General features: G+C 44.9%; 2 protein-coding genes across 9 annotated transcripts in view; one reads left to right on the top strand and one right to left on the bottom strand.

Moving 5' to 3' along the window:
- AASS (aminoadipate-semialdehyde synthase) overlaps positions 1-3423 on the top strand; it is a 31594-nt gene extending 28171 nt beyond the window's left edge. For all 3 annotated transcript variants that reach the window (XM_075427631.1, XM_075427629.1, XM_075427630.1), the window contains one exon: positions 908-3423. In XM_075427631.1, the coding sequence (XP_075283746.1) occupies positions 908-1026 (119 nt within the window). In that variant the 3' untranslated portion in view covers positions 1027-3423. The remainder of the gene's footprint in view (positions 1-907) is intronic.
- A 6054-nt stretch (positions 3424-9477) lies between these two features.
- PTPRZ1 (protein tyrosine phosphatase receptor type Z1) overlaps positions 9478-22993 on the bottom strand; it is a 143528-nt gene continuing 130012 nt past the window's right edge. For 4 of the 6 annotated variants that reach the window (XM_075427682.1, XM_075427684.1, XM_075427685.1 and 1 more), the window contains 10 exons: positions 22328-22491; positions 19846-19981; positions 18696-18842; positions 16477-16570; positions 16092-16165; positions 14981-15109; positions 13368-13514; positions 12950-13092; positions 12177-12312; positions 9478-10508 (listed from right to left, as the gene is read on the bottom strand). In XM_075427682.1, the coding sequence (XP_075283797.1) occupies positions 10368-10508; positions 12177-12312; positions 12950-13092; positions 13368-13514; positions 14981-15109; positions 16092-16165; positions 16477-16570; positions 18696-18842; positions 19846-19981; positions 22328-22491 (1311 nt within the window). In that variant the 3' untranslated portion in view covers positions 9478-10367. Of the gene's footprint in view, positions 10509-12176; positions 12313-12949; positions 13093-13367; positions 13515-14980; positions 15110-16091; positions 16166-16476; positions 16571-18695; positions 18843-19845; positions 19982-21532; positions 21617-22327; positions 22492-22993 lie in introns of all 6 variants that reach the window. The other 2 variants (XM_075427680.1, XM_075427681.1) reach the window with 1 other exon arrangement.

Here is a 22993-nt window from a genome sequence, read left to right as displayed (position 1 = left end):
TTTCACAGCTCTATGGATTAAATTCAAGCTGTTTATGCTACTACATATTTCAAACCTTTTTCTTTATTCTTTAATACAGTGCTGCTGCTGTGTGAGAATGTGATGCCAAGGTTGATAAATCTGCATATATATATGTAAAAATATGAAAAATAAATTTTATGTAATTGCAAATTGCTGTTTTCACCTGTGATGGGTTGACCCTGGCTGGCTGCCAGGCGCCCACCCAGCCGCTCTCTCCTCCTCCTCAGCAGGACGGGGGGAGAAAATAAGATGGAAAAAGCTCATGGGTTGAGATAAAGACAGGGAGATCACTCACCAGTTGTCGTCCCAGGCGAAACAGGCTCAACTTTGGAAAGATTAATGTATTGCCAATGAAATTGTGTTTGGTCAGTGAGAAGCAAAGACAAAACCACGCCTTTGCCCCCGCTTCTTTTTCCCAGGCTCAGCTTCAGCTCTCCTCTCCTGACTCTTCCAAGCCCAAGCGGCACAGGGCGGGGGGGAATGGGGGCCGGTGGCCGGTCCACAGCAGCTCCTCTCTGCCACTCCTCCCTCTGCATTCTGCTGCCCTGCTCCACCGTGGTCTCTCCACGGGCTGGAGGGGAACCTCTGCTCTTCCCCCTCCTCTGTCACAGGGCTGTTTCTCACTCGTTTTTCCTCACTGCCGTGCAGCATTCTGCCCTTTATTAAATACATTTTCCCAGAGGTGCCGCCACTGCGGACGAGGGGCTCGGCTGTGCCCTGCGGTGGGGTCGGCTGGAGCTGGCTGGGCCCGGCTGTGTCTGGCGCGGGGCAGCCCCGGCCTCTACTCTCCCCACGATGGCCGCCCGCAGCCCTTGCTGCCAGAGATTGGCCGGGTAAACCCGGTACAGCGCTCAGCGCTTGTTTTCCCTGCCTTTATCTGTCTCAGGTGAACTAGATGTCCGAGGTGTGGTGACACCGTTGACCAGGAACGTGTACGGACCAATACTGGAGCGTGTTCGGGCGGAAGGCATCGTGTGCAGTACTCACAGCGTTGTCAAGCAGTAACTGGAAGCAGTGGATCGAACTGGGCTTTGGCTTTGGTTTCCCCCCCTGCCTTTGAGCCTGTCAGTGTGGGCCAGCTGAAGGCAGCACCGGCCGTGTCACACACCAGCGATGCCTGCCGTGAGACCGGTCGGTCCCCTGACTTCCATGTAGGAACTGCAGACACCCACCTGTATTGTGGTATTTTCCTCTGAAAACTGTTACGCTTTCATGTACGTGTTTCAGCATCAATCAGATCTTTCCATGTGTCTTTCCTAAAATATCTCGGGACTAATTTTTTGATTAATGGAGTTTATCTTCCGAGTGTATAGGGTTATTGTTGAGACAAATTGAAGCTGAAAGAGAAATCTATTAGTGGGTTCTTTTGTGGTGGAAACACGTGGTTAATGAATTCCATTGATCAAGCTTGATTGTTCGTGTGGTAAAAATAATTTATGAGAATAACAGATATGAAAGTGATACTTAAATCTTAAGTCTTTTTGTCCCTTTCCTTTTAACAGCATTTGTGAATGTTTTTGCAATAACAATATGCGGGAAATAGCTTAGGAATTCTGCACTGCTAGCAAATAAGATCCTGTTAAATCTTGAAAATGTTCAGTTGTTAAATATTTGAAATCTAGATCTTAGTATTTTTGAAATCCCTCTCTTACGAATGTAAACTTAAATTAATTGGAGGAGGGAGGAAGTTTGAAGCGAGCCCCCCCCCCTCCCCTTACCCCGTCCCATTACGGGGCGGAAGGTGGCTGCAGCATGCTGAAATACCCGCTGTTGCGTGTCGCCTGGTGCTGCGAGCAGAGCGCGGTAGCGTTGAGCTCTGCCGCTTGGGAGGGTGTGCTGAAACGCCACGCCGGCCGTGTGCTCAGAGGCCGCCCCAGGGCCGCAGTCACCCTTCCCGCTGAGGCTGTGCGCCTCGTCCCGGCTCGGTCCTGTTACACTACACAGTCTATTCCCTTCGTAAGCCGCTTGGAAGTGCCGCAGGCTGAGAGGTTTAGGGCGCTCCTGTTTTGATTTAGCTGCTGTCCTTTTGCTGTGGAAGCGTGCGTTCGTTCGGGCGCCTGTCCGCGCCGCTCAGCGCAGTGCCACTTCGGCCTGGTGAGAGCCTGCCCGGGCACCGGCTCGCTGCTGCCCAGCCACACCAGCCCGGCACCAGTACCAGGGCACCCGCCCCAGCCCAGAGCTGAACGTCAGCCGGCGGGCAGCTGCTCTCCGACAGGGCAGTTCGGGGCTGCTGCCGTGGCTTTCGCTCAGAGGTTTCTGCACTGCCTTGCAGCGCAGGCGTGGCTGCGGCTTCCACCAGTTGGGCCTGTGACGCACGGTGCTGCGGGCAGGTACCATTTGCGCTGGCGCTGGGCAGCAGTCTGGAGCTCCCCTTTTCTGAAGCCGAATACTGACGCCGGAAGCCGTCTTCCAGCTTGGCCCACAGGCGCACTTTGCCGAGAGACGCACAGCCTTTTCGCTCTGGAGAAGCGTAGGGCTGTTGTCGCGGTCCCCAGGGGCTGGAACTCCAGGCGCTGCTCTGCCTGGCAGGAAAAGCAGCCACAAGGGTAGTTGTCCAAGTTTTGCTACTCAGGATTTGGGTTTGCTTCGTGTAAATGTAGTGAAATAGCAACTGCAGCAGAGAGGAGGGTGAAAGGAGCCAAAGGGAGAAGGAATAATGAAGGGCAGAGTGTTATTGCCAGAGGAGGGTTTTTCATAATGAACCACTGAATGCTTTTGTACTGTCAAATCTGGATTCTGTTACAGTGCCATGCATATTCTGAGTATCGGATGAAATCCTGGCTCCGCTAAGTGGCTTCGCTTCCCACTGACCTTCCAGGCTGTTGGCCTCTTGTACGGCTGGTACGTGCATCTGGGGTGAGGAGGAAGCTTGCAGGGAACATTTTGCTCTCTGCTGCTTCCTCCTTCCCTTGGTAGACTGAAGGCTCACAACTAAGGGTTAAAATTAGACTTGCATCTGCGGGTCTCTTCCAGTCCAGGGCTTGGTGAGACCAGGATTTCACTCAAGAACTCTCTGTTCCCTCCTTTACCCTACAAATATGCAACCATGGAGTTGTGACTCCGCATATATGCATGTACCTAGCCTGCTTTTCTGCCCAGGAAATGCAGTATGCAAAGAAAATCCGATTTTCTTTAACGTCATCTCTTTGGAGTATAAAAAGAATGAGCACTACAGGGTGTTTTCTTCATGAAACACTGCTACTTTTTTGAAACATTTTGTATCGGAATACGTTTCTGTTTCCCAGTGCAATGCTGCTTTTTGTTTCCTAAGTTTAGACTTAAATGAATTTATTGCTCAGCTTTTGTATAAAGATTAGACTTCTCAGTTGTGTTTGCATATTATTGGAAATATAATTGTATCTTACGCACAAGATTGCTTGAAAAATAAATCTGAAAACCTGTGTTTTGTTGCCATGTTGTCTAGAGATGGGATTGTATGAATGGGATTTTTTTTTTTTTTACGTAGGTGGTTATATTGAAAGGGTGTCTACACACGGACTGCTCTGTGCACATGAAATATCTTTTCATACTTCTTGCTCCGCTCACAAGACCGGTCTCTTCAGGGATTGTTTGAGCATCCGCGTCTAACAGATAAACACACACACACGTATATACACCTGTATCTGTAGTCTGTATCTAGACACCTTCAGCTATAAGCTGAAGAGAATGCATTTTTTTCTTAGCACATGGACACAAGGACAACTCATCAAGTGGAAAAAGAACAGTAAATACACCGTGTCTCCTGTGCCCCATGAAGAAACGAAAGCTTGGTGTCCAACTGCTAGCTCAGCTTGAGGGCCGTGCCCAGCTGAATGCGTGGTTTGGTTTCTGCTGTCGCTGCTGGGGCTGGAACGCCCTTCGCTGCTTGTTCACACCAGGCTGCAAGGGACAGATGGTTTGTCACTCTCTGTCTCTTAGGTTTTCAGTTTGGAATTTATCGTGGTGCTAGCTCTCCCTGACAGATAAGGTGGCAGTTTCTTTCTGAGGTGGAGGTGCTCGAGCCCCGTCACACTCAGACTCCTTTCCTGGCCCCGGTGTTTCACTCTCTCTCTGCCCTGGATATTCCTGTGGACGAGAACTGTCTCCCTTTTCAGGGACTGGAGCACCAAAGCGTCACTGCCAGGCAAAGGACACGTGCTCAGGGCACAACAGCTGTTCAAGAGGAGGAAAACTGGAGGTAAATTGACTGTGTTTAGGCTAACGAGGAGGGGTAGAAAAAAGCAATGTAGCTTGGAGTGTCCAGCGGAATTGATCAAGGCAAGTCAGGCCATCTCAAATCCACTGTGACTCGCTACAGGGTCAGAGGATGTGACTCTGCTGAAACGAGGGAATGAGTTCAGTGAGCCGGAAGGGGTTTTTTCCTACTTTTTTTTTGTTCTGAAAAGAAAAGGATGCAATTGGAAAACAGAGGGGAATCGGGGGAAATGTGGCCAAATGTCCTGAGAGACTTCTCTTCCCTCTTGTCCTTTTCACAGAATCACAGAATAGTAGGGGTTGGAAGGGACCTCTGTGGGTCATCTAGTCCAACCCTCCTGCCGAAGCAGGGTCACCTACAGCAGGCTGCACAGGACCTTGTCCAGGTGGGTCTTGAATATCTCCAGAGAAGGAGACTCCACAACATCCCTGGGCAGCCTGTTCCAGTGCTCTGTCACCCTCAGAGTAAAGAAGTTCTTCCTCACGTTCAGATGGAACTTCCTGTGCTTCAGTTTGTGCCCATTGCCCCTTGTCCTGTCACTGGGCACCACTGAAAAGAGTCTGGCCCCATCCTCCTGACACCCACCCTTCAGATATTTGTAAGCATTTATTAGGTCCCCTCGCAGCCTTCTCTTCTTCAGGCTGAACAAGCCCAGTTCCCTCAGCCTCTCCTCGTAGGGCAGATGTTCCAGTCCCCTCATCATCCTTGTAGCCCTCTGCTGGACTCTCTCCAGTAGCTCTTCATCTTTCTTGAACTGGGGAGCCCAGAACTGGACACAGTACTCTAGATGAGGCCTCACTAGGGCAGTGTAGAGGGGAAGGAGAACCTCCCTCGACCTGCTGGCCACACTCTTCTTGATGCACCCCAGGATCCCGTTGGCTTTCTTGGCAGCCAGGGCACACTGCTGGCTCATGGTTAACCTGTCGTCCACCAGGACGCCCAGGTCCCTCTCTGCAGAGCTGCTCTCCAGCAGGTCCACCCCAAGCCTGTACTGGTGCATGAGGTTGTTCCTCCCCAGGTGCAGGACGCTGCATTTGGCTTTGTTGAACCTCATCAGGTTCCTCTCTGTAAAGTCAAGTCCCTGAGCCACCAAAGCACAAACCTGTGGAACAGAGATGGGTGGTCAGACCTCGGCTTTGCTGCAGGGAAGTCTGAAGACCAGGGCTGTAACCTGGGACGCCTCAGGCTGCTGCTAGCAGTTGGGTCTACATTGCTGGTTTTAACCCTCAGCAGGGGAACACGGCTCCTCTCCTCCCCAGCCCCGCTTTGCTTACGCTTCAGAGGGATTCCAGAGAGAAGCGCGCTTGACTCTGCCAAACTCATCTCGAAGGAAGCGTTTACCACAGAAAATTTCAACCCGTCTGAAATAGCACACATTGTTACCCTTGGGCATCGCAACGAGCTGTGCCAGGTAAAGCATTGTGATAACACCTTGCTAACTAGTTCACTCAACTCATTTTCAAAGTCCGTGCTGAAGTCTGTAATGAATACATGGTTGTGCTGGTAGCTATGAGTTTGTGTGACTTCTGGTCATCGTTTATTGCTGACTTTTCTAAAACTTTTCCGCAGGTGTTCAAGCACAGCACCACAAGCATTAAAAAGTTGGTGATGTTAGTAAGTCACTTCAGTTTTGGGTTTTTTTTAACTCTCTACTCACCTATGATTTCTGAGGAGGAAGCTCACTAATCAAGTTTTCTTTGGCACTCATGACAGCATAGCTTTGTAACATAAAAATCTTAAACTGACATTGTTTATTGATATCCTACTTCTTGCAGGAGATAACAGATACATAACATCTTTTCCACACTTGACCCAGTTTGAAAAGGCAGGCTGTGTGTCTTTTGAGTCTGTAGCTTGGATTACAGGAAAAAAATTAATTAGAATATGGCCTTTGTCTGAGAGGGGAACTGACACGCATTTATTAAAATCTGTAATCCATCACAGTTGAAGATTATAGAAGATTTTTTTACGATTCTTATTTTTTTCTAGATCAAAACCAATATGTGTGAGTAAAGAGATTATCCTAAGCACTTATGTTTTAAATAACTTGTCAGCATGCTAAGATGATGCATGTGATTACAAACATCTCTGGAAGAAACCTTGAACAACAGCCGATTCCTTGGATTATCATTTTACAATGTCTGCAAACCAGTTTAGGTTGAAAGGAGCAGTTATATCAAGATGGGATTTTAGAAAGGAGGATTCCTTTTTTGCTTTTGGTCCATAGAGGCTTGGAAAACACAATGAAATTAATTGGCCTAAAACCTACTTTGTATATACAACTGTATGCAACTGCAGCTCCATTAGTAGAAGATACCAAAGTGAAAAGCATGAAGTTATTTGAGGCTACAGGCCCATTTTCCCTGAAGAAAAGGCTGGGGAAGTAGCACACAAGCATTACAGTTACTTCTGTTGTGGGTGAAGTGCAGAAGTACACGGTAAGAAGATTCTGGAATGTGGTTTGGAAATGGCCACAAGATCATGATTAACATCTCTCATACAGGCACCCCTAGAGATTAAGAAAGGACAAATTGTGCCCATGTGTACTGGTTTTGGCTGGGACAGAGTTAATTCTCTCCCAAGCAGCTGGTATTGTGCTGGGTTTCGGGTTTGGGATGAGAACGATGTTGATAACGCAGGGATGCTTTGGCTGCTGCTGCGCAGCCCTTACACCGAGTCAAAGACCGCTCGGCTCCTCACGGTGCCCCGCCAGCGCGGGGGCCGGAGGTGCACGGGGAGCTGGAGGGGACGCAGCCAGGACGGGATACCGGGGCTATTCCGTACCGTATGACGTCATGCTCATCGTATGAACGGGGGGAGCTGGCCGGGGGGTGGCAGCTGCTGCTGGGGACGGGCTGGGCGTTGGTCAGTCCACGGTGAGCAACTGCATTGTGCATCGCTTGTTTTGCATAGTTCATTATTATTATTATTATTCCTTCCTTTTCTGTTCAATTAAACTGCCTTATCTCAGCCTATGAGTTTTCCCTTTTCTCCGATTCCCTCCCCCGTCCCACTGCGGCGGGGAGCGAGCGACCGGCCACGCGCTGCTTGGCTGCCTGCCGGCTTCAGCCACACCACGACGGTTCTGGGACAAACGGGGTAAATTGTACAACACAGCTGTCCTCGTCGGCCTAGATGCGCAAGCGGAGGGTGTCAGTCACCCCGAGAGCTTTCGAGGGAGTGCTGAGGGACCCCCAGGCCGCCTGGAAAGAGAAGATATTCCCTTTCCCCAGCAAGCAGCCGCCAGACACCTTTGTGCGCACCAGCTTTGTGCCCGAGAGCTGTGAAGGAAATGCACGTGTAACTCAAGAGTGTTGTAAAAATGTACATCCTTTGGGAAGACGAGCAAGTGCTGTGTATTTGAACCGCTTAACACCCCCAAAATAACACGCATATAACACACAAAAAAATTAGATCCTATTTTTCAATGGTGTTAAATTTCTCTAGGGATACATTGTAAGTTTGCTTCCACTTAGCAGCCGTATCTTGTCCTGTTCTTCCGGAACTTCAGAATGAGCAAATATGCGGGGGGTGGGGGTGGGGGGGGAAGTGTAAAATCTGAATAAAGATGTCTTGGGTCAGAAAAGCCAGTTCCCTCATTTCTGAATTATTCAGCTAGTTATGGCTTTGAACGAAAGAGGCAGGCATGTGTAGCTGCAGGCCATGGCTGGCGGCCGTGGCCGCCGGCTGAGCTGCCTGCGCGGGTCCCGGGGATCTGCTGGGTGCGTGAGGGGAAGCTGCGGGCAAGCGCAGACGTTAGGAGGGGTGTGAGGAACCCTCGCTGCACTTCACAGCCCGGTCATGGGGACTTGGGCAAGGGAAGGCCAAACACTGGTGGAAACCTTCTGGAAAGGCCAGAAGTCGCAGGGTGATAACACCATGCATGACTGAGATGCTCCAAGTGGCAGCATCAGAGGTTTCACGTTTGGGTACGGCTGTGAGAAAACTGAGATCCATGAAGAACAGGTAATTAGGTTGTTTATCTACAAAGAGACAGAGAGATCAGGGTGGAGAAACAGTGATCAAGGTGGACAGGGAAAGAATAAGCAGGGGAAAACAGAGAGAAGAGGGGTGAAAGGGGCTGCGTGCACGTAAGCAGGCTGCCGGGCAGCACTCTTGCCCGTTGGTGCCCTGTGCCTGATCACTGCCCTCTGTCCTGCCACCTTTTTCAATCCTCTTTCTATTTGCTGTGTGATGAATCGTGTGTGTGCAGATCGGCTGACAGACTGAGCTCCCTCACACATCCTCACCTCAGAACATCAGTCAACTGCCATCTCCAAGCCAACGTCAGGACCGTCTTCAGGACAAGGGGCAATGGGCACAAACTGAAGCACAGGAAGTTCCGTCTGAACATGAGGAAGAACTTCTTCCCTCTGAGGGTGACGGAGCACTGGAACAGGCTGCCCAGGGAGGTTGTGGAGTCTCCTTCTCTGGAGATACTCAAGACCCGCCTGGACAAGGTCCTGTGCAGCCTGCTGTAGGTGACCCTGCTTTGGCAGGAGGGTTGGACTGGATGACCCACAGAGGTCCCTTCCAACCCCTATGATTCCGTGATTCTGTGATTCTCCCACCCTTATTTTTCATGGAAGTTCCTGTCCATTAGTTACTGTGGCCTTCTGGTCCAGAACCGTATCTCTGCTCTCAGTATTTCTAACTAGCAACTGACTGTACCAAATCGTTATTCTCACGGCCCGTGTTAGTTTTAAACAAAGACCTATTTCTGCTCCAGGCTCCTCCACCCTCCTCGGTGCTGCAACCTCTGGCACAATCAGTGCCTTCTCTTGCCAGTTCAGAAGGTCACAGAAAACAGTTGAGTGGCCAAGTCAAAACATTTTCCTTTCGTTCTTGCAGAGATTACTGGCTTTATTGCTTCCCAGAGCTCAGCTTTTGCTTTGCCGAAGGAGACAGCAAAGAGCCCAGCAGCTGCACGAGGGGTCTGAAGCCAAGCCAGTGTGGAGAAGCCTTGCAGGGGGGCGGCTGGGGCACTCTGGAGGCCTGGGACAGCCTGTCAGCAACCGGCCCGGAGGATATGCCAGGAGAAACTAAAACAGGCGCTAGTGTGGACACTATGGGTACGAATGTGGAGCAGAGATTAAATAACAAAACATAAAGTTTTCTGAAGCTGTCTTCTGGACTTGCAGTCCCCACAGAAAGCTGCCTGCAGGTCAGCCCTGAGTCCTTATTCTGGTAACCAAGAGCTCTCCTGTACGACAGTGAGACTGTCTGCTGTACGTGGCAGACTGCTAAGCACAGACTGAGGTATTTGTATTTATTTTTGCAATGCCATAGGTAAAAACAATTTTAACAATGCCAAGTACAGGTGTTATTCTCATAAAAACTTGTCATTTCAAAACAAATGATTTCCATTTCCCACAAAAAGTTAAAATCACATGCAGCTATATGAAGGTTAATTGCTTAAGATGCACAATTAGACATCAGAAGACTTCGTTAAAATAAAAACATACTGGACTACATCATTTTAACAAGGCAATTACACAGAACTAGAAAACTGACTCTGTAGTAAAATATAAAAATCTACAATTATAAATATAAATTTGGTCCATGGATCACTACAGAAGTAGCAGTATTTACAGTAAGTACCAGATTGCTATTCTAAATACCTAATTGAAGTCTTAAAATGTGGAATGTTACGGAGAACAGTATTTTATTTACATTCTACTATATTAAAAGTTATATTTCTAGCAAATGTAAATTGTTATAAATACAGCAAATAAATCAAATACTAAACCCATGACATGTCTGTAATTGAGAATCCCCTAACATCTATAAATATGATAATTTTAAGTTAAAAGTAAAGCCAGATAAATCAAAAACTAATACTGAAAAAGCGTACCACAATTCAATCCTTAGAAACACTGTAAAAGTCAATCAAGTTAGTCCAGACGTAACAACTTATTACAAGAAATCTCTCAAGAAAAGGCACACATTGTTAATGATCAGAGTTCCGCAGTGAGGTTGGATGTAGCAGAAATGACTGTTGGTTTGAGCAAGGGTTGGGATCTGATTATCTATAGAGTGACTGGGCAGATTTCCTCCCCCCCAAAAAAGTATAAAACTGAAAATCGTAACGGTAAACTCCAGGTGTAACTGGGGTGATGCAGGTATGCGCGTGTTTAACTTGACGCGTTAATTAAACTAAAGATTCTAAACTTTCCGCTGCGTTTCCATCGGGTAAAGCTGAGCCATTACTGTCCATAGACGCCGAAGGGTTTTCTTCTTGCCTTGTGCTGACAAGGCTGAGGATAGCTTTGTACAGAAACTGGTACTGCTCCTGGGGAAGACAAGAGGATGCAGTCAGCGGGTGGTCAGAAACCATACCACCAGATTATTTTGTAACACCGCTACTCCAAGTTAATCAACAGCTGATGTGTCAGTCTGCTGATGTACTGTGCTCCACAATTTACTGTGTTACTTAGCAGCTTTATTAATTTTCTGACGAACGGCTCCCCCTGTACACAACATAAAGCACAACATTCAGGAACACAGCGCAGGCACGGGAGAAAAAAGAAACACTGTGGGCTGAAGCTGACCCTCGTTCAAGTCAATCGCAAAGTTCCCGTTGACTGAATGGGGTCAGGATTAGGGCTACTGTTTGTCTGTTGGCATTTTCCCCCCTTGAATATGTTCGCATTTTTTGGTCCTCTGAATTCTACCCAGGCAGATTATTATTTTTTTTTTCTTTTTGGTACTTGCAGTTACTTTTTACGTTTTTGAAGATCCTGCCAGGCAGTAGAGGTAAGAAGAGCGCCGAGACTCTTGTGGGAAGATTCACTGAGGAGGCCACTGCCTGGAAGGAGCAGAGGGTCTCAGCTGGGTGTGGTGAGACATGGGGAACGCCAGGAGCCACCCGGGCTGCAGCGTGGGCTGGGTGCTCTGAGCAGGGCGAGCAGGCACAGCGGAGGCTGTGCTGCACCAGATAACAGCGTGAGCTCCGAAAGGGCAGGGGAATATTTGGGGATCTAGGACAGATATATGAGGATATGAGGATAAAGAACTTCTGCGATGGAAGGAGTAAAGAGCAATAAGACAAATTAAACAGGGTGGGGTTTGGGGGTCTGGACTGTTAGGTTGGACCAAGAGATAGGGGGTAGAAAATCTGCAAGAGGAGGATGGGAAACTGGAAATCTGAAATAGAGGGCCCAGGTATTTGCTGGAGGCTCCTGAGGCAAGAGGAGGAAGGTCCTGATGGTGCTGCTGAGGTGGGAAGAGCTCTCGCTTTCACTCCATTGCCCACCAGGCTCCTCAGTCTGGGCTAGCGGGGCAGGGCAAGGGGCAGACGCATCTGTCAATCCTGTGTCATGGCCTGTTTTTGCTGTCAAAGTGTGATAACGCTAACACCAACGTTTCATTCTTAGAGTGGTCTCCTTCTCACACCCATTGCGGCTCTACAGCAGTCAGATTTGTAGTGTATGACCAAATGGGCAGGGTTCATAGTTTTTCAATTCTGTGATGAATTTTCATTTGTATGACACTGACTTAGTAATTCTTATTTGTTGTACGTTTCATGGCTTTTTCTTTCTGTAAGCACAGTGACAATGGTGTCAAGTGACCATTCAACGGATCACGAAAGATCAAAGTCCATCCTGAAATGAAAAACTAAGGTAACTGCTTCAGGGTCCACTTGGAGTGCAAATTTAGTCCTGCTGAATTAAAGCCTTCATTTACACGATGTAGTGCAGATTTTATGATGATGATGGTGGCAGCTCTGCACGTTTTGAGTACGACCACGTGATAACTACATAACAGATTTTCATGGGAAGTACTTTGTTTTGGAATAAGCAGGAGGTCCACTGCAGCACCTCCGGAAGACAGTTGTGATTAACTCATGCAGAAACTAAGATGCCAATGGTTCAGTAACGTTGCCCTAAGATCTAAGCATGCTAATTACACCACACATAGGAAAAAAAAAAAATATGCACACATTTTGCTTATTACTTACAATGTCTGTAAAGACTCCAGGCCTCATCAAATTTATCATCTTTGCTACTTGGTAAACATCCACTGAATTCTCATTTTCCAGTTGATGCATCAGTGTTGTTAATGCACAGAAAGTGCCTGCTGTCACCCCTCCATGCCTTTATAAAGTAAAAAAAAACAAATACAAAACACACACAAAAAAAGTCTCTAGAAACTGGATCAAGTTTCTACAGCTGGAGAAAATACAAAATCCAGGGTAAATAGATAAGGTGAATATCTGTCATGAGATCTTTACACTTTCTGAAACAGGTCTGCCCAGCAGTGCCTTAACGCAACCTTCACAACACCTGGTACAATTTCTGGAGAGTCTTTAAAAGCCAGTCTTAGAGTTACTTCCATACAATCTGCCACTAATCAAATCCTGAATGCCTCAGGTCCTTCAGCACTTCAACATTTCAGTATTTCTGGCCATTATTAAACAGCTGGAGAAGGGTAAGTTTCCTCATCTAAACAGTCTCACTTCTTTCCACAATAGACAACAAAGCCCTGATTGATTTCCTCTCCAGTGCCTTACTCAACAATCATCCAGAGTATGAAAATCATAGAATTGAAAAGAGAACACTGAATTGTGATAAAATAAAAATGTTTCTCTTGTTGATGCAACCGAAACAGAAGCAGGAGCGCTATTGTTAGCTGTAGACTTTGTGTCTTATTTCAGCGGCTTTCACTGTAAATGAAATGAAAGGGTGGTTCTACAGAAAAACAGCAAAACAAACTGAAAGCTGCCGTTCTTACTCATCGTGTACAATCATGGGTCCATCGCGGTTGGAAGTTTCCTCTTTGATGATGCTGATCAGCTCAAAAGTTTTACTAATTGGACTATCAGGATTTGGCCATTTTGGACACTGGAAATGCCTCACTTCCAGTACATAGTCATCCTAAAAGAGGGGGAAAAAGCATAAATCGATTTGGTAAAAGATGGACTGTCCTTATTCTTATCCTTCACCGTGTTCCAGTCCAGCTCCAGCTTCCAGATACAGAATCCTACTGCTGTGGAGGTTGGACTATCCTATTCCCACTGCCACCAAACCACCTATAGAAGCTACTCTCTCCCTGGGCATCTTACCACTAATTTAGCATAAAAAATGTAACAAAATGTAGGCATTACCTTTAACAAATCAAGTCCTGAGTTACACGCTTATGACAGTGTTACCTGTGTAGCTTCTAAAATAAAGTCTTGGATTATGAGCTTCTCCTCATTAGACAGACACTTGTGTTCTTCAGCAATCATAGTAACTTTGAAACTCTCACAGTTTATGGGCTCATCTTTGTTTGGCCAGTATACAAATTCATCTTCAGCCTCCAGGAAAAGAAAACAACCCAAACATAAAAGTAATTAATGTTCAGCTCTTAAAATAAAACTTAATCCTACGTAATAAATAATGTTCCACGTCTGTAATCAACGCAGGCAGCCAGATTTAAACTGAGAAATCAAAATTTGAGTAGGATTACACACGTTACAAGCGATGGTTTTCAGCTATCTCTGCAGCGAGGTCTCTGACCAGAAGACCACTGTGCCCTGTGGAGACAGCGACCCATGTAACAGCCAGCGCGCGCTGCGCTGTGCCCCGCGTGCAGCCCGGCCTTGGGGCTGCTTCGTGCTGCCCACAGCCGCCGGCCACCAGCTAAACTCAGCTGGGTGGCTGCGACAGAGGAGCCCGCCGGCAGCTCCTGCGTGGCCCGGAATTATCCGAGAGTGCAGCAAAAAGCTCTCATGAGAACACCCTTTCTGTCTGACAGGAGAAATGATGAACAGAGCTGTTTTCTTTTAAGAAAATCCTGTAATGGCTTGAATGCCCAAAATGGGGGTAACCCTTCTGTGGATGGGAGCTGCACGGTGTGACGCACCTTGATCAGAGAAACGTTCAATGCCGCACAACTCGGGGTTCCCAGCATCTGGAATGCTGTAAGGTTATCTACACTACCCTCTCCTTTGTAGCGTTAGCTCTAATAAATAGCATTTTAAATGATACTTTACAGAGTCTGAGTGCCTCTCTTGCTGTGATCACAATGAACCAGCACCTCCTAGGAAAACAACCTCCCTTATCCCAAAGTCTAACTTTAAAATCCATCTGTTTTATAGGAATCGTAATATTTGTAAAACATTTGATGAGAAGAAAAACCAGACATTGTCTTGGTTGTACATGTTTTTCCAATCATGCAAGACTCTCCAAAGTGTTTGCTTGGCTTTCCTCCAAACTCATTAGCAAACATTACCCTCTCACACCTCAAGATCTCTGTAAGTACCAACCTAAAAGCTCTCACATATTTCTCCATTTCTAGTAACTGAAAAACATGTTCATTGTTACTAAATTACACATGCAGGATGAATACATGAGCTTTTTTCTCTGTTTAGAGTCAGACAAATCCCTGCTAAACATTTGTTTGTAACTTTAGGAGATGAGCAAGAGAAACAACCCCGTATTTCTCTCCTTACCTAATAAATGGCTGAAGAATCCATATTACAGCTAAAGTAAAAGGCCTACAGCGAAAGCTAACCTCGCATAAGGGTTACTTCTGCTGTTTGACTCTTTTTATAAATTATACAGGAGTGATTCAATATTTTCTCATGCCAGTTACCATCTGCCCAGACAAGGATCTCCAGATTTCCACTAGATGATTTGGGGATTTTACATTCAGTACAGTATTATTTTTAATAATTTTTTTTGCAACATCCAAGATATTGCCTCATGTCCTGTATATTTCAAAATGGCAATACTAATAAAATTCATACATAAACCCACAACAATCAGCCACAAAACTTACCATATTCTGGCTATCAGGAAGCATGACTATTAGCTGGGCATTATGGTCCCATATCATTCTCCAGAAATCCTTGATAGTGTGTAGTAAGGGATGCTGGGTAATAATGAATTCATTACTTTGATAATAACCCTGCAAACCAAAATCAACAGACTCAGAAATGATGCCCAACTATTAAAATTTAAAGGAAGCTTCTAGTGGACAGAGCCAGAAGCCTAGAAAATAAATTGCAGCCGTGCGCCTCCTTTGGCTTCCTGCAAATATTAGAAGAATATAAAACTTTGATTGCAATATTTTCCAGGAGGAAAGAATAAAATCAATTACACTGAAATATTTTTTAAAACTTAAAAAAACCTGATCAAAAATAAAAGTCAAAAGAAATCAATGGATACTTGAACAGCGAACTCCGAATGAAAATACATGAACTCATACACACATGCTAATTGCTCTACATTAGCCAGACTTCCAGAGGAGTACTTGAAAGATCTGCAAAAATCTCAAGTGGTCTCTTAATTTGTACAGATGTCCCAGATCAACTTCTTACCACAAAAGAGAGTTTGTTTGCACTAAATGCACCCGATGAAGGATCATGCACACACAGCACAGCACGGAGCTTTCCCATCTTTTCCCTGAGTGTCGAGGAAGCATCTACTCCTCCCTCTCAGCTAATCAAGGGGAAAAGATTTGAAGAAAACACAGAGAACAAAAAGGTAATGGAAAGCTGATGAGCTATGGTGCCTTGGGCTATGCCAGTTGCAAAAGCAGGTAGGAAGGCAAACCATGGTACAGCCATTAAAAACTAACTTGTTAGTCAACGCTTTCATTTAATCTCAAAAGATTCTTCCATAGGTGGCATCTACCTTTACCAGTTTTAAAACTGCGATGCGATTTCTGGTTCTACAAGTTGCCAAAATGCAATGCACTTCACCAAGCTTAAAACCAGTAAGAACAGCAATCATACGTCCTGGGGGAAGGAACTCTCAGGCAGAGTGAATAATGGAAGGCAGGAGCTTTCAAAATCAGGACCGTGCCACCCTAACGTGGACATATGGCAGCTCTGAAAACTGCTATGTGATGGGACACTGTTTTTCAGCATCACAGTTAAGTGACTTACCATAATATAGGAAGCATTGATGTAGTCTGTCCCTTCACCAGACAGAGATGAGATACCCACTCTAGATCTTTCCACTGTAAAAAAAAGTCATGAAGTAGTACAGATGTTGCATTGACTCATATATTAGAGCAATTATCTCACATATCTCATACTAATGATAACACTAAGATCCATAAACCAGGATAACGTGCTATCCAGCCATCTATTTTGTTTTCCTATGTATGTAGTAGTTAGACATATTATTTCTTCACTAAAAGTACTTTACAAAACGTTGCTCCACACTGATGCAGATGCTTTCAGCTCTTTCTCAGGAAAAGTTAAAAGTTTGACTCACAGAGCCTGTAAACATTTTGCCACCCCAAGAAGCTGAGTTGAACAAGCTTACCAGGAATGACGGACGAAGTTCGGTTCTTTTCTCTGTTACACTGTTTGAGTGCAGTTGAATAATCACACTGCTGTGTGTTCGACTGGCTCAGTAACTGAAACAATCAAATTTAAAAAAAAACCAAAGAAAAAACAGGTCACTGTACAAAAGCTATTCCTTCGTTAGCTGCATTAAAAATAAGGGTGCAGGTTAGCTGTCCCTCTTAAATTTAGCAATCTACTTATCTGTCTAAACTAGTTAGCAAGTCATCACAATCTTTCCACTATTTTACCAGTTCAAATGATCCGTGAGCCCTAGGTCCATAAGCAGGGCTTTTGAAGGCAATGCCGCTCGATGTTGTTCCCTCACGCAGCCCCCCACTGCTTGTTGCCAGCCCAGTGTCAGTTCCATTTTGCCTGCACAGCTGTTTGTCTAAACAGTTTTGGAAAACAGCAAATGCCTGTGCAGAAAAACCTGCATTGTAACACAGATGGCATAGCTCCTGGTGCGACGCGGCTCTAGATATCCCTGTTCTGAGCTTCCCGATTTCCTCTCCAAACCTGTGAGAGGAAAATAGGACTGATCTGGGGGGGTCTCATCGACTGACTTGTTTCAGTCAATACAATTCAAAGAGACAAGAGTCTGAGAAGGAACAAGCATGTATTTATATATACACCACAATGGCATATATACATCACAATGGTGTAGATACACTGCTTAGGCACTAAGTTGAATAAGTTTGGAAAGCAGGTTTCTCCTAGTTTTTAGCATTTTGTTTAATCGCTAGTAAAATAAACCAGATTAATCTGAATGTTCAAAAGAATTTGAAAGACTCTTCTGTGATGTTTTGGCTGGGCATGCGTAGCTTTCAGAAGCTGCCTGCTTTGGAAAAACAGATAGCAAACCAGGGATGTTCTATCAAAACAAATTAGACAACAATTTTTTTTCATCTAAAATAGTTCTTAGTAAAACAAGACTTCACATTTTTGTCAGTATTCTAACAATTTTAGCTTGCAAAAGAAAATGAGACTGAATGAGATGTGTCTTTCTGATCATAGTTAAGCTCTTGAAATTGGAGCTTCACACGGCTCCTGCAATTTGCACTGTACACTCTGAGTTTATATACATTTACACACTCTGTTTGTATATATTAAGTGTTTTATTCTTTCATCTGTGTAGGAAAGGTGGGATGCTTATTTCTCCAGCCACATCACAGCTGAGATAAGAGTCCCTGCTTTTTCCTAGGAAAAAAATGTGCAACGCTGTTGGATCATTTAAGCCAGGATAGCAGCAAACTGTGAAATCCTTTGGTATGTTGTTCCTATTCTGTTCTGTACTGTTCATTATCTTGAAGAAATACTAGTCACTGTGTCTAAGTGACCAAAATACTTCAGAAAATATACTTTAATATTTTTCATAGCCTCATTATCTACTGACATTCTCTACAGACTTACCTGCTTCAATTTTTTACTTATGATAGCTAGTAACGTACATTATCCCATGCAGTCCTCCTTAGAATTAAAATCCTTAGAGAGAAAGGCTCTAATAATTAATTTCCTGTTAAAATAGGGAAAGCAAAATCTGTTTACCCACATAATCTGGAACACATTTAAGTGTGGTTGACTTCTCTGAATTCAACTTCATTTGCAGAGGTAGGATTTTCTGTGTTTCCTCTGCAAGTAAGTGGCCCAGTGCGTGAGCTGGACTTGCCATTCTCCCCAGGAGTCAAAGAGCTGTTACCCAGCTGGGTCTGCTCCTTCTCTGGGTGACTCAAAGTCCTGTGCAGGCACACACTGATCTTCACATCCACAAGCACGAACGGGGTCACTTCTCGCCTGCTGAGGTGAAGTCTGTCTTCTAGCCAGTGCTGTACACTGAGGGGAATATGCTGATTGACCAATATAGCTCATGACATTTTGGCCAGAATGACATCTTTCCAGATAGTTGTTTTACCTTGGGGATCTTCGTGCAAAGGGATGTAGTTAGAGTTTTGTACAATCTACTTACTGGCCGTTTTCTCATGCTTTTGTGTCTTTTTTTTTTTTAAATTCCTTGTTTAAGCATATGCAAATAATTCTTTTACTCCAACTGACTGCATGGATTTGTTAAATTGCTCTGAATTTAGGCTCAGCAGTTAAATTTTAGAGAAAGCTAACGAAAGTTGTGTTGAGATACCTACTTTTAAGTCATTCAAGCCTGCAAGCCTAAAGCTTTTCTTGTTACTGCCTTGGAGAGCTCACCTTGAATTGTTTCTCCAGTCTGGTCCTTCCTGTTGGTCCAGGTATCAAGAGAGCATTAACATAGGCATGAACGTGAGTCTCAAGAACTTCTGTTTCTTTACTGAGTATTGCTTCGACCAATGCATCGTGAATGAAGATGTACTGCTCCTAGGAAAATAAAACCAAACACCCGAGCTCTAATTAGTTTCAGCTTCCCCTGGACGCCTCGGGCTAAGCTGCCTCTTCTGACGTGGTCAGTATTTCTTCACAGTGCGCTGCTGTAGGGGAGCTCTCTGCAAAGCGATCCTCTGCAGTGAAGGCTATCCCTCCGCAGTGACAGCACAGATTTACAAGCACAACTGAACTGCACGTGCAATGTATACATGATATAATACCAAATTCCCACCACCTGCGGTATCTTATGTTCCCAGAACACAGTTAAAAACACAAGCACAGCCTTGAGTCAAATTTTCAAGTCAGCTTGTTACGCGACTCTCCCTGCCTTTCTTGCAATAAAGTGATCACTCCCAGTTCCTACTGCTATCCTCTATTTTCTCTCTCACATCCTTTGGAACAAGTGCCCATGCTGTTGTTGATTACCTTTTTTTTTTCAATTGAAAGACATTGGTGCATCTAACCAGCTGTTCTTGAAACCTGAAATAGACTTTCAAATGCCCTGCTGTTGTCCTTATTGTTTTCTTCTGGTCTTTCACTCTTCTACATATATTCTTCAGTTTAAAGCACCTATAGATAATCTTCTGCCTGAAATATAGGTTTTTTTTCCTACTTCTTATTGCCTGATATTGACTGTTTGATCAGGTTCAGCAAAGATCTGAACACCTGACAATGGTGGTTCCTTAAAAAAATCTAAGACAAAAATGCACGCCCTGCCAAGGGCTACTGTGGGAAGCATGATTTACACAGACTTCCTCTGTTCTGAGTCCTCTCTAATAAAGAGACAAGAGCCCACAGATAAGTAAGATCTAGTGCATTGCTCTGAGCAAGCCTAGGAGAATGTCTCTATAAAAACAAGGGAAGCAAAAGGGAAAGTCCAGTCTGGTGACTGGTTGCCAGTCTGTCTGGTGGTGCCAAAAAGAGGACTGCATCATCTCTCCTCTTGCAAACAGAAATAGTCAGTAACTGTCTCCCACTATATATATTTTATTCTTACCTCAGTCTGCACCAGGTAGTTCCTTTGGGTACGTATGTGTTTTAAGAATCCAAATATGTTGACTGTCCCTTCATGCTGGATTTGCTGCAGCATGCTGTCTAACACTATGTATGTGCCTGTCCTTCCAACACCAGCACTACAAAACAAATAAACAGTCTTGAGCCTGAAGTAAAACAATAATGAAAAGATCTGTTGCTTACACATAGCTTTTTCAACAAACTGGTGTGTGAGGAAGATCTTCCTCTACAAATTGTTTTATTATGTTATACACTTTGCTAATCCTTCACAGCTGGTAATGAAAAATATTTTCACTCATCTTTTTCTTTGTGCAAGCAGAACTCTAAAGATCGTTTTCTCAAACAATTTTTAAAGTACCAGTTGAAATAGAACTAAGGGGTTTCCTGAAGGTCTGCGATTTTCAGGCTTCTGATGTTCCTTAGGATACTTTGTGAAGTATACCTAGAAACGGTGGCATACATCAGCTTTTGGGCACAGTTAATGTGCTCAAGTTCTTCTATGTCGAAACACACATCACTTTAAAGCGAAAGTTGCATTATGCCACCCATTATAAATATCGGAGATTTCAAAGCTGGACTGAGGAAAATCCCAAGAAGTGGCAGAGCTGCTGAAGGTATATCTGTAAAAGAAAAAGCTTAATGCTCTCCAGATACAGCTAAGATGGCAAGCAACGGCTGAAATGCTTCTTAGAAAGGCAATATGCAGAAGAAAGGGTTAATCAACTCATTCCTGTTAAGAACTCTGACTCATTTAGCACAAAACCAGCTGTATCCTAAGATTAAAACCCAACTCTTTCTTTCATAAAATATCTGGGTAGGGAGTACAAGGTCAAGAGGTCATTTTTTGTTATCTAACCATATAGGGGAATTAGTCAGTTGTAACTCCCCTCTAACTTATGCGGAAACGTTATGTGTATTGGTACATGTAACTTGACAGCAAGACTGTGCTGGGTCTGCACGGCCCCTTAGGGGCACATCCAAGCTCAGTCCGTACATGTAATCCAGTCATCTCATTTCCTCTACAGAGGTGGCACAAAGCACGTGTGGTGTAAGCTCAGAATGCTGTAATGAACTGTCTAAATAGATGTGGTATAAAACTGAAAGGACCAAGTTACCAACGCAACAAAAAAAGACCATAAAGATTACCAGATACCATTGGTACTTGTTATGAAAGACAAAACATGAAAAGTACCAAAACATAAAAACAGCTAAAAAATGTTTCGTGAAGTTCCTCATATATGTCCTCCATATAGCCTGTAAAGATAAATCAAAGTTGCATTTCTAAGACGAGATGACTCCACTGGAATTCCATAGTGCATGGGGACAGGTGAACTACAAGTGAATAAAAATGCCTACAGAGGTGAGTTATACCTATGACCCAATGGAGAGGTCTGACTGAAGCCACACAACTTACCACTGTTCACTTCCTAAAAACTCAATTTAATTGACTTATAATGTATTGCTGATCTCTCAGCCTGCTGGCACAGATACCAGACCCGGCATTTTGGGGAAACTATTTTGAACTTCCCAAGGACAGGCAGGATGTAGATAGCAGCAGAACAACCAAGATGTGGAATTTCCATTTTCCAAGCTAAAAACAGATTTCAGTCAGATTAGATAATCCTAGAAATAAAATATCTTCATTTGCAGCATTTGCGAGGCGACTTTACCTGTTGGCTTCCTCAGAGTCAGCTCCAGAAGGACAGAATTCATGAGGAGGTTCTCTTTCCAAATGTTCCATCAAAGGTGAGGTACTACAGTGGAAAACCAGAACCTGCTTATATATTTTACAATAACCCGGTCCTTCACGGGCATTGTGAAGTCATTCCAGGCCCTACGAGACCTTTTTAACCAATTCTCCCTGAGCTGCCCAGTTTTAGTGAGCACCGCCAGAACACCTGCCTGCACACTGCGGCACATGCAGACCTCAAACCGTTCCCCAGAATGCTCCTCCATTGCAAATGACTGCTAGAGCGCAGAGTAATGTTAAAACCAGCAGAGTTGTAGTTCAGCCAGGAACAGAGTGACTCTTCTTTTACGGACAGAGCTCCCCTTAGGATTACAGAGTATCCCTGCACCAAAGAAAGCATGAGCCAAAAACATCCTAACGATATATTGGCAGAAATGAAACAATTACTGCTATATACGTATCCGGTAAGCTCACAGCAATCAAGAGAGTAGTATAGAAATGTGCAAAAAAGTATAAAGAAAAGCACTTTTGCAAAAAAAAGAACATAGTGCAGAGCAGCAGCACCTTGTTTACAGCCATTACGGGGATTTACAGAAGTGGCACAGACAGTTGATTAGTTAGCCTTACCAAGGACAGAAACATCAGCTGAGAAATTAATCTTATTCCATCAGCAATTGTTAAATGTGAGAGTGAAATTTTGCTTAGCCCACCACTAAGAAATTCTTTTTTCTGCAAAATAAAAGCGGAGTGAACCTTACGACGGTAAAAACCACACCTGCAATGAACCACAACAGGCCCGACAGCGTGGCGCTTGGCGTGCGACGCCTTCCGCACGAAGGTGAGCACGGGCAGCGTGTATTCGGGAACACCCATGTCAGGCCACTGGGTATAATGGTACTGAGTTACGATACGCCCACTAGACCTCCCTTTCTGGGAACCCTGCAACGGAAAAATAATTCCATATGTGAGCAGGTCACATCTGAACGGCAACTCTTCAGAATTTTCCGTACATGATAGTTCTTGAATTAGTACTGTCCCTATTTAGTTAGCAGCATGCCAACGAGTTCTGAATATTCCAGCTTTCAAAGAGAAGAGGAAAGGCCAGTGCTTCTGTCCCATCAGCTTGCCCTCTGAATGGAGAAATGGCCTGGCACTGTCCCTTAGAAAGCCACAGGGAAAGGCCAAGAGCACTGGAGGAATAACAAATCACAGCTGCTCTTAAGAGTCACCAGCTATTTCTGCCACTTTGCTCCTCTGCTGGGCGGACAGAAAGGGTAGGATTCAACTCACTCAGCTTTAGTGACTTACAAGGGAAGCAGCCTTGTGTAGGCTGCTTTTCTAAGGTCAGCTTGGTGGCAACTCAGAGGCAGGGATATCTTCGGGGAGCAGGTTACCTCATTCAAAGATTGGTTCCTAAAACAGGCAGAATAAGTACTTGACA

Source organism: Opisthocomus hoazin, chromosome 8 (assembly GCF_030867145.1).
Source record: "Opisthocomus hoazin isolate bOpiHoa1 chromosome 8, bOpiHoa1.hap1, whole genome shotgun sequence".
Classification (NCBI taxonomy): domain Eukaryota; kingdom Metazoa; phylum Chordata; class Aves; order Opisthocomiformes; family Opisthocomidae; genus Opisthocomus; species Opisthocomus hoazin.
The sequence above is the reverse complement of the archived record's forward strand: the minus strand, read 5'-3'. Positions and strand labels throughout refer to the sequence as shown.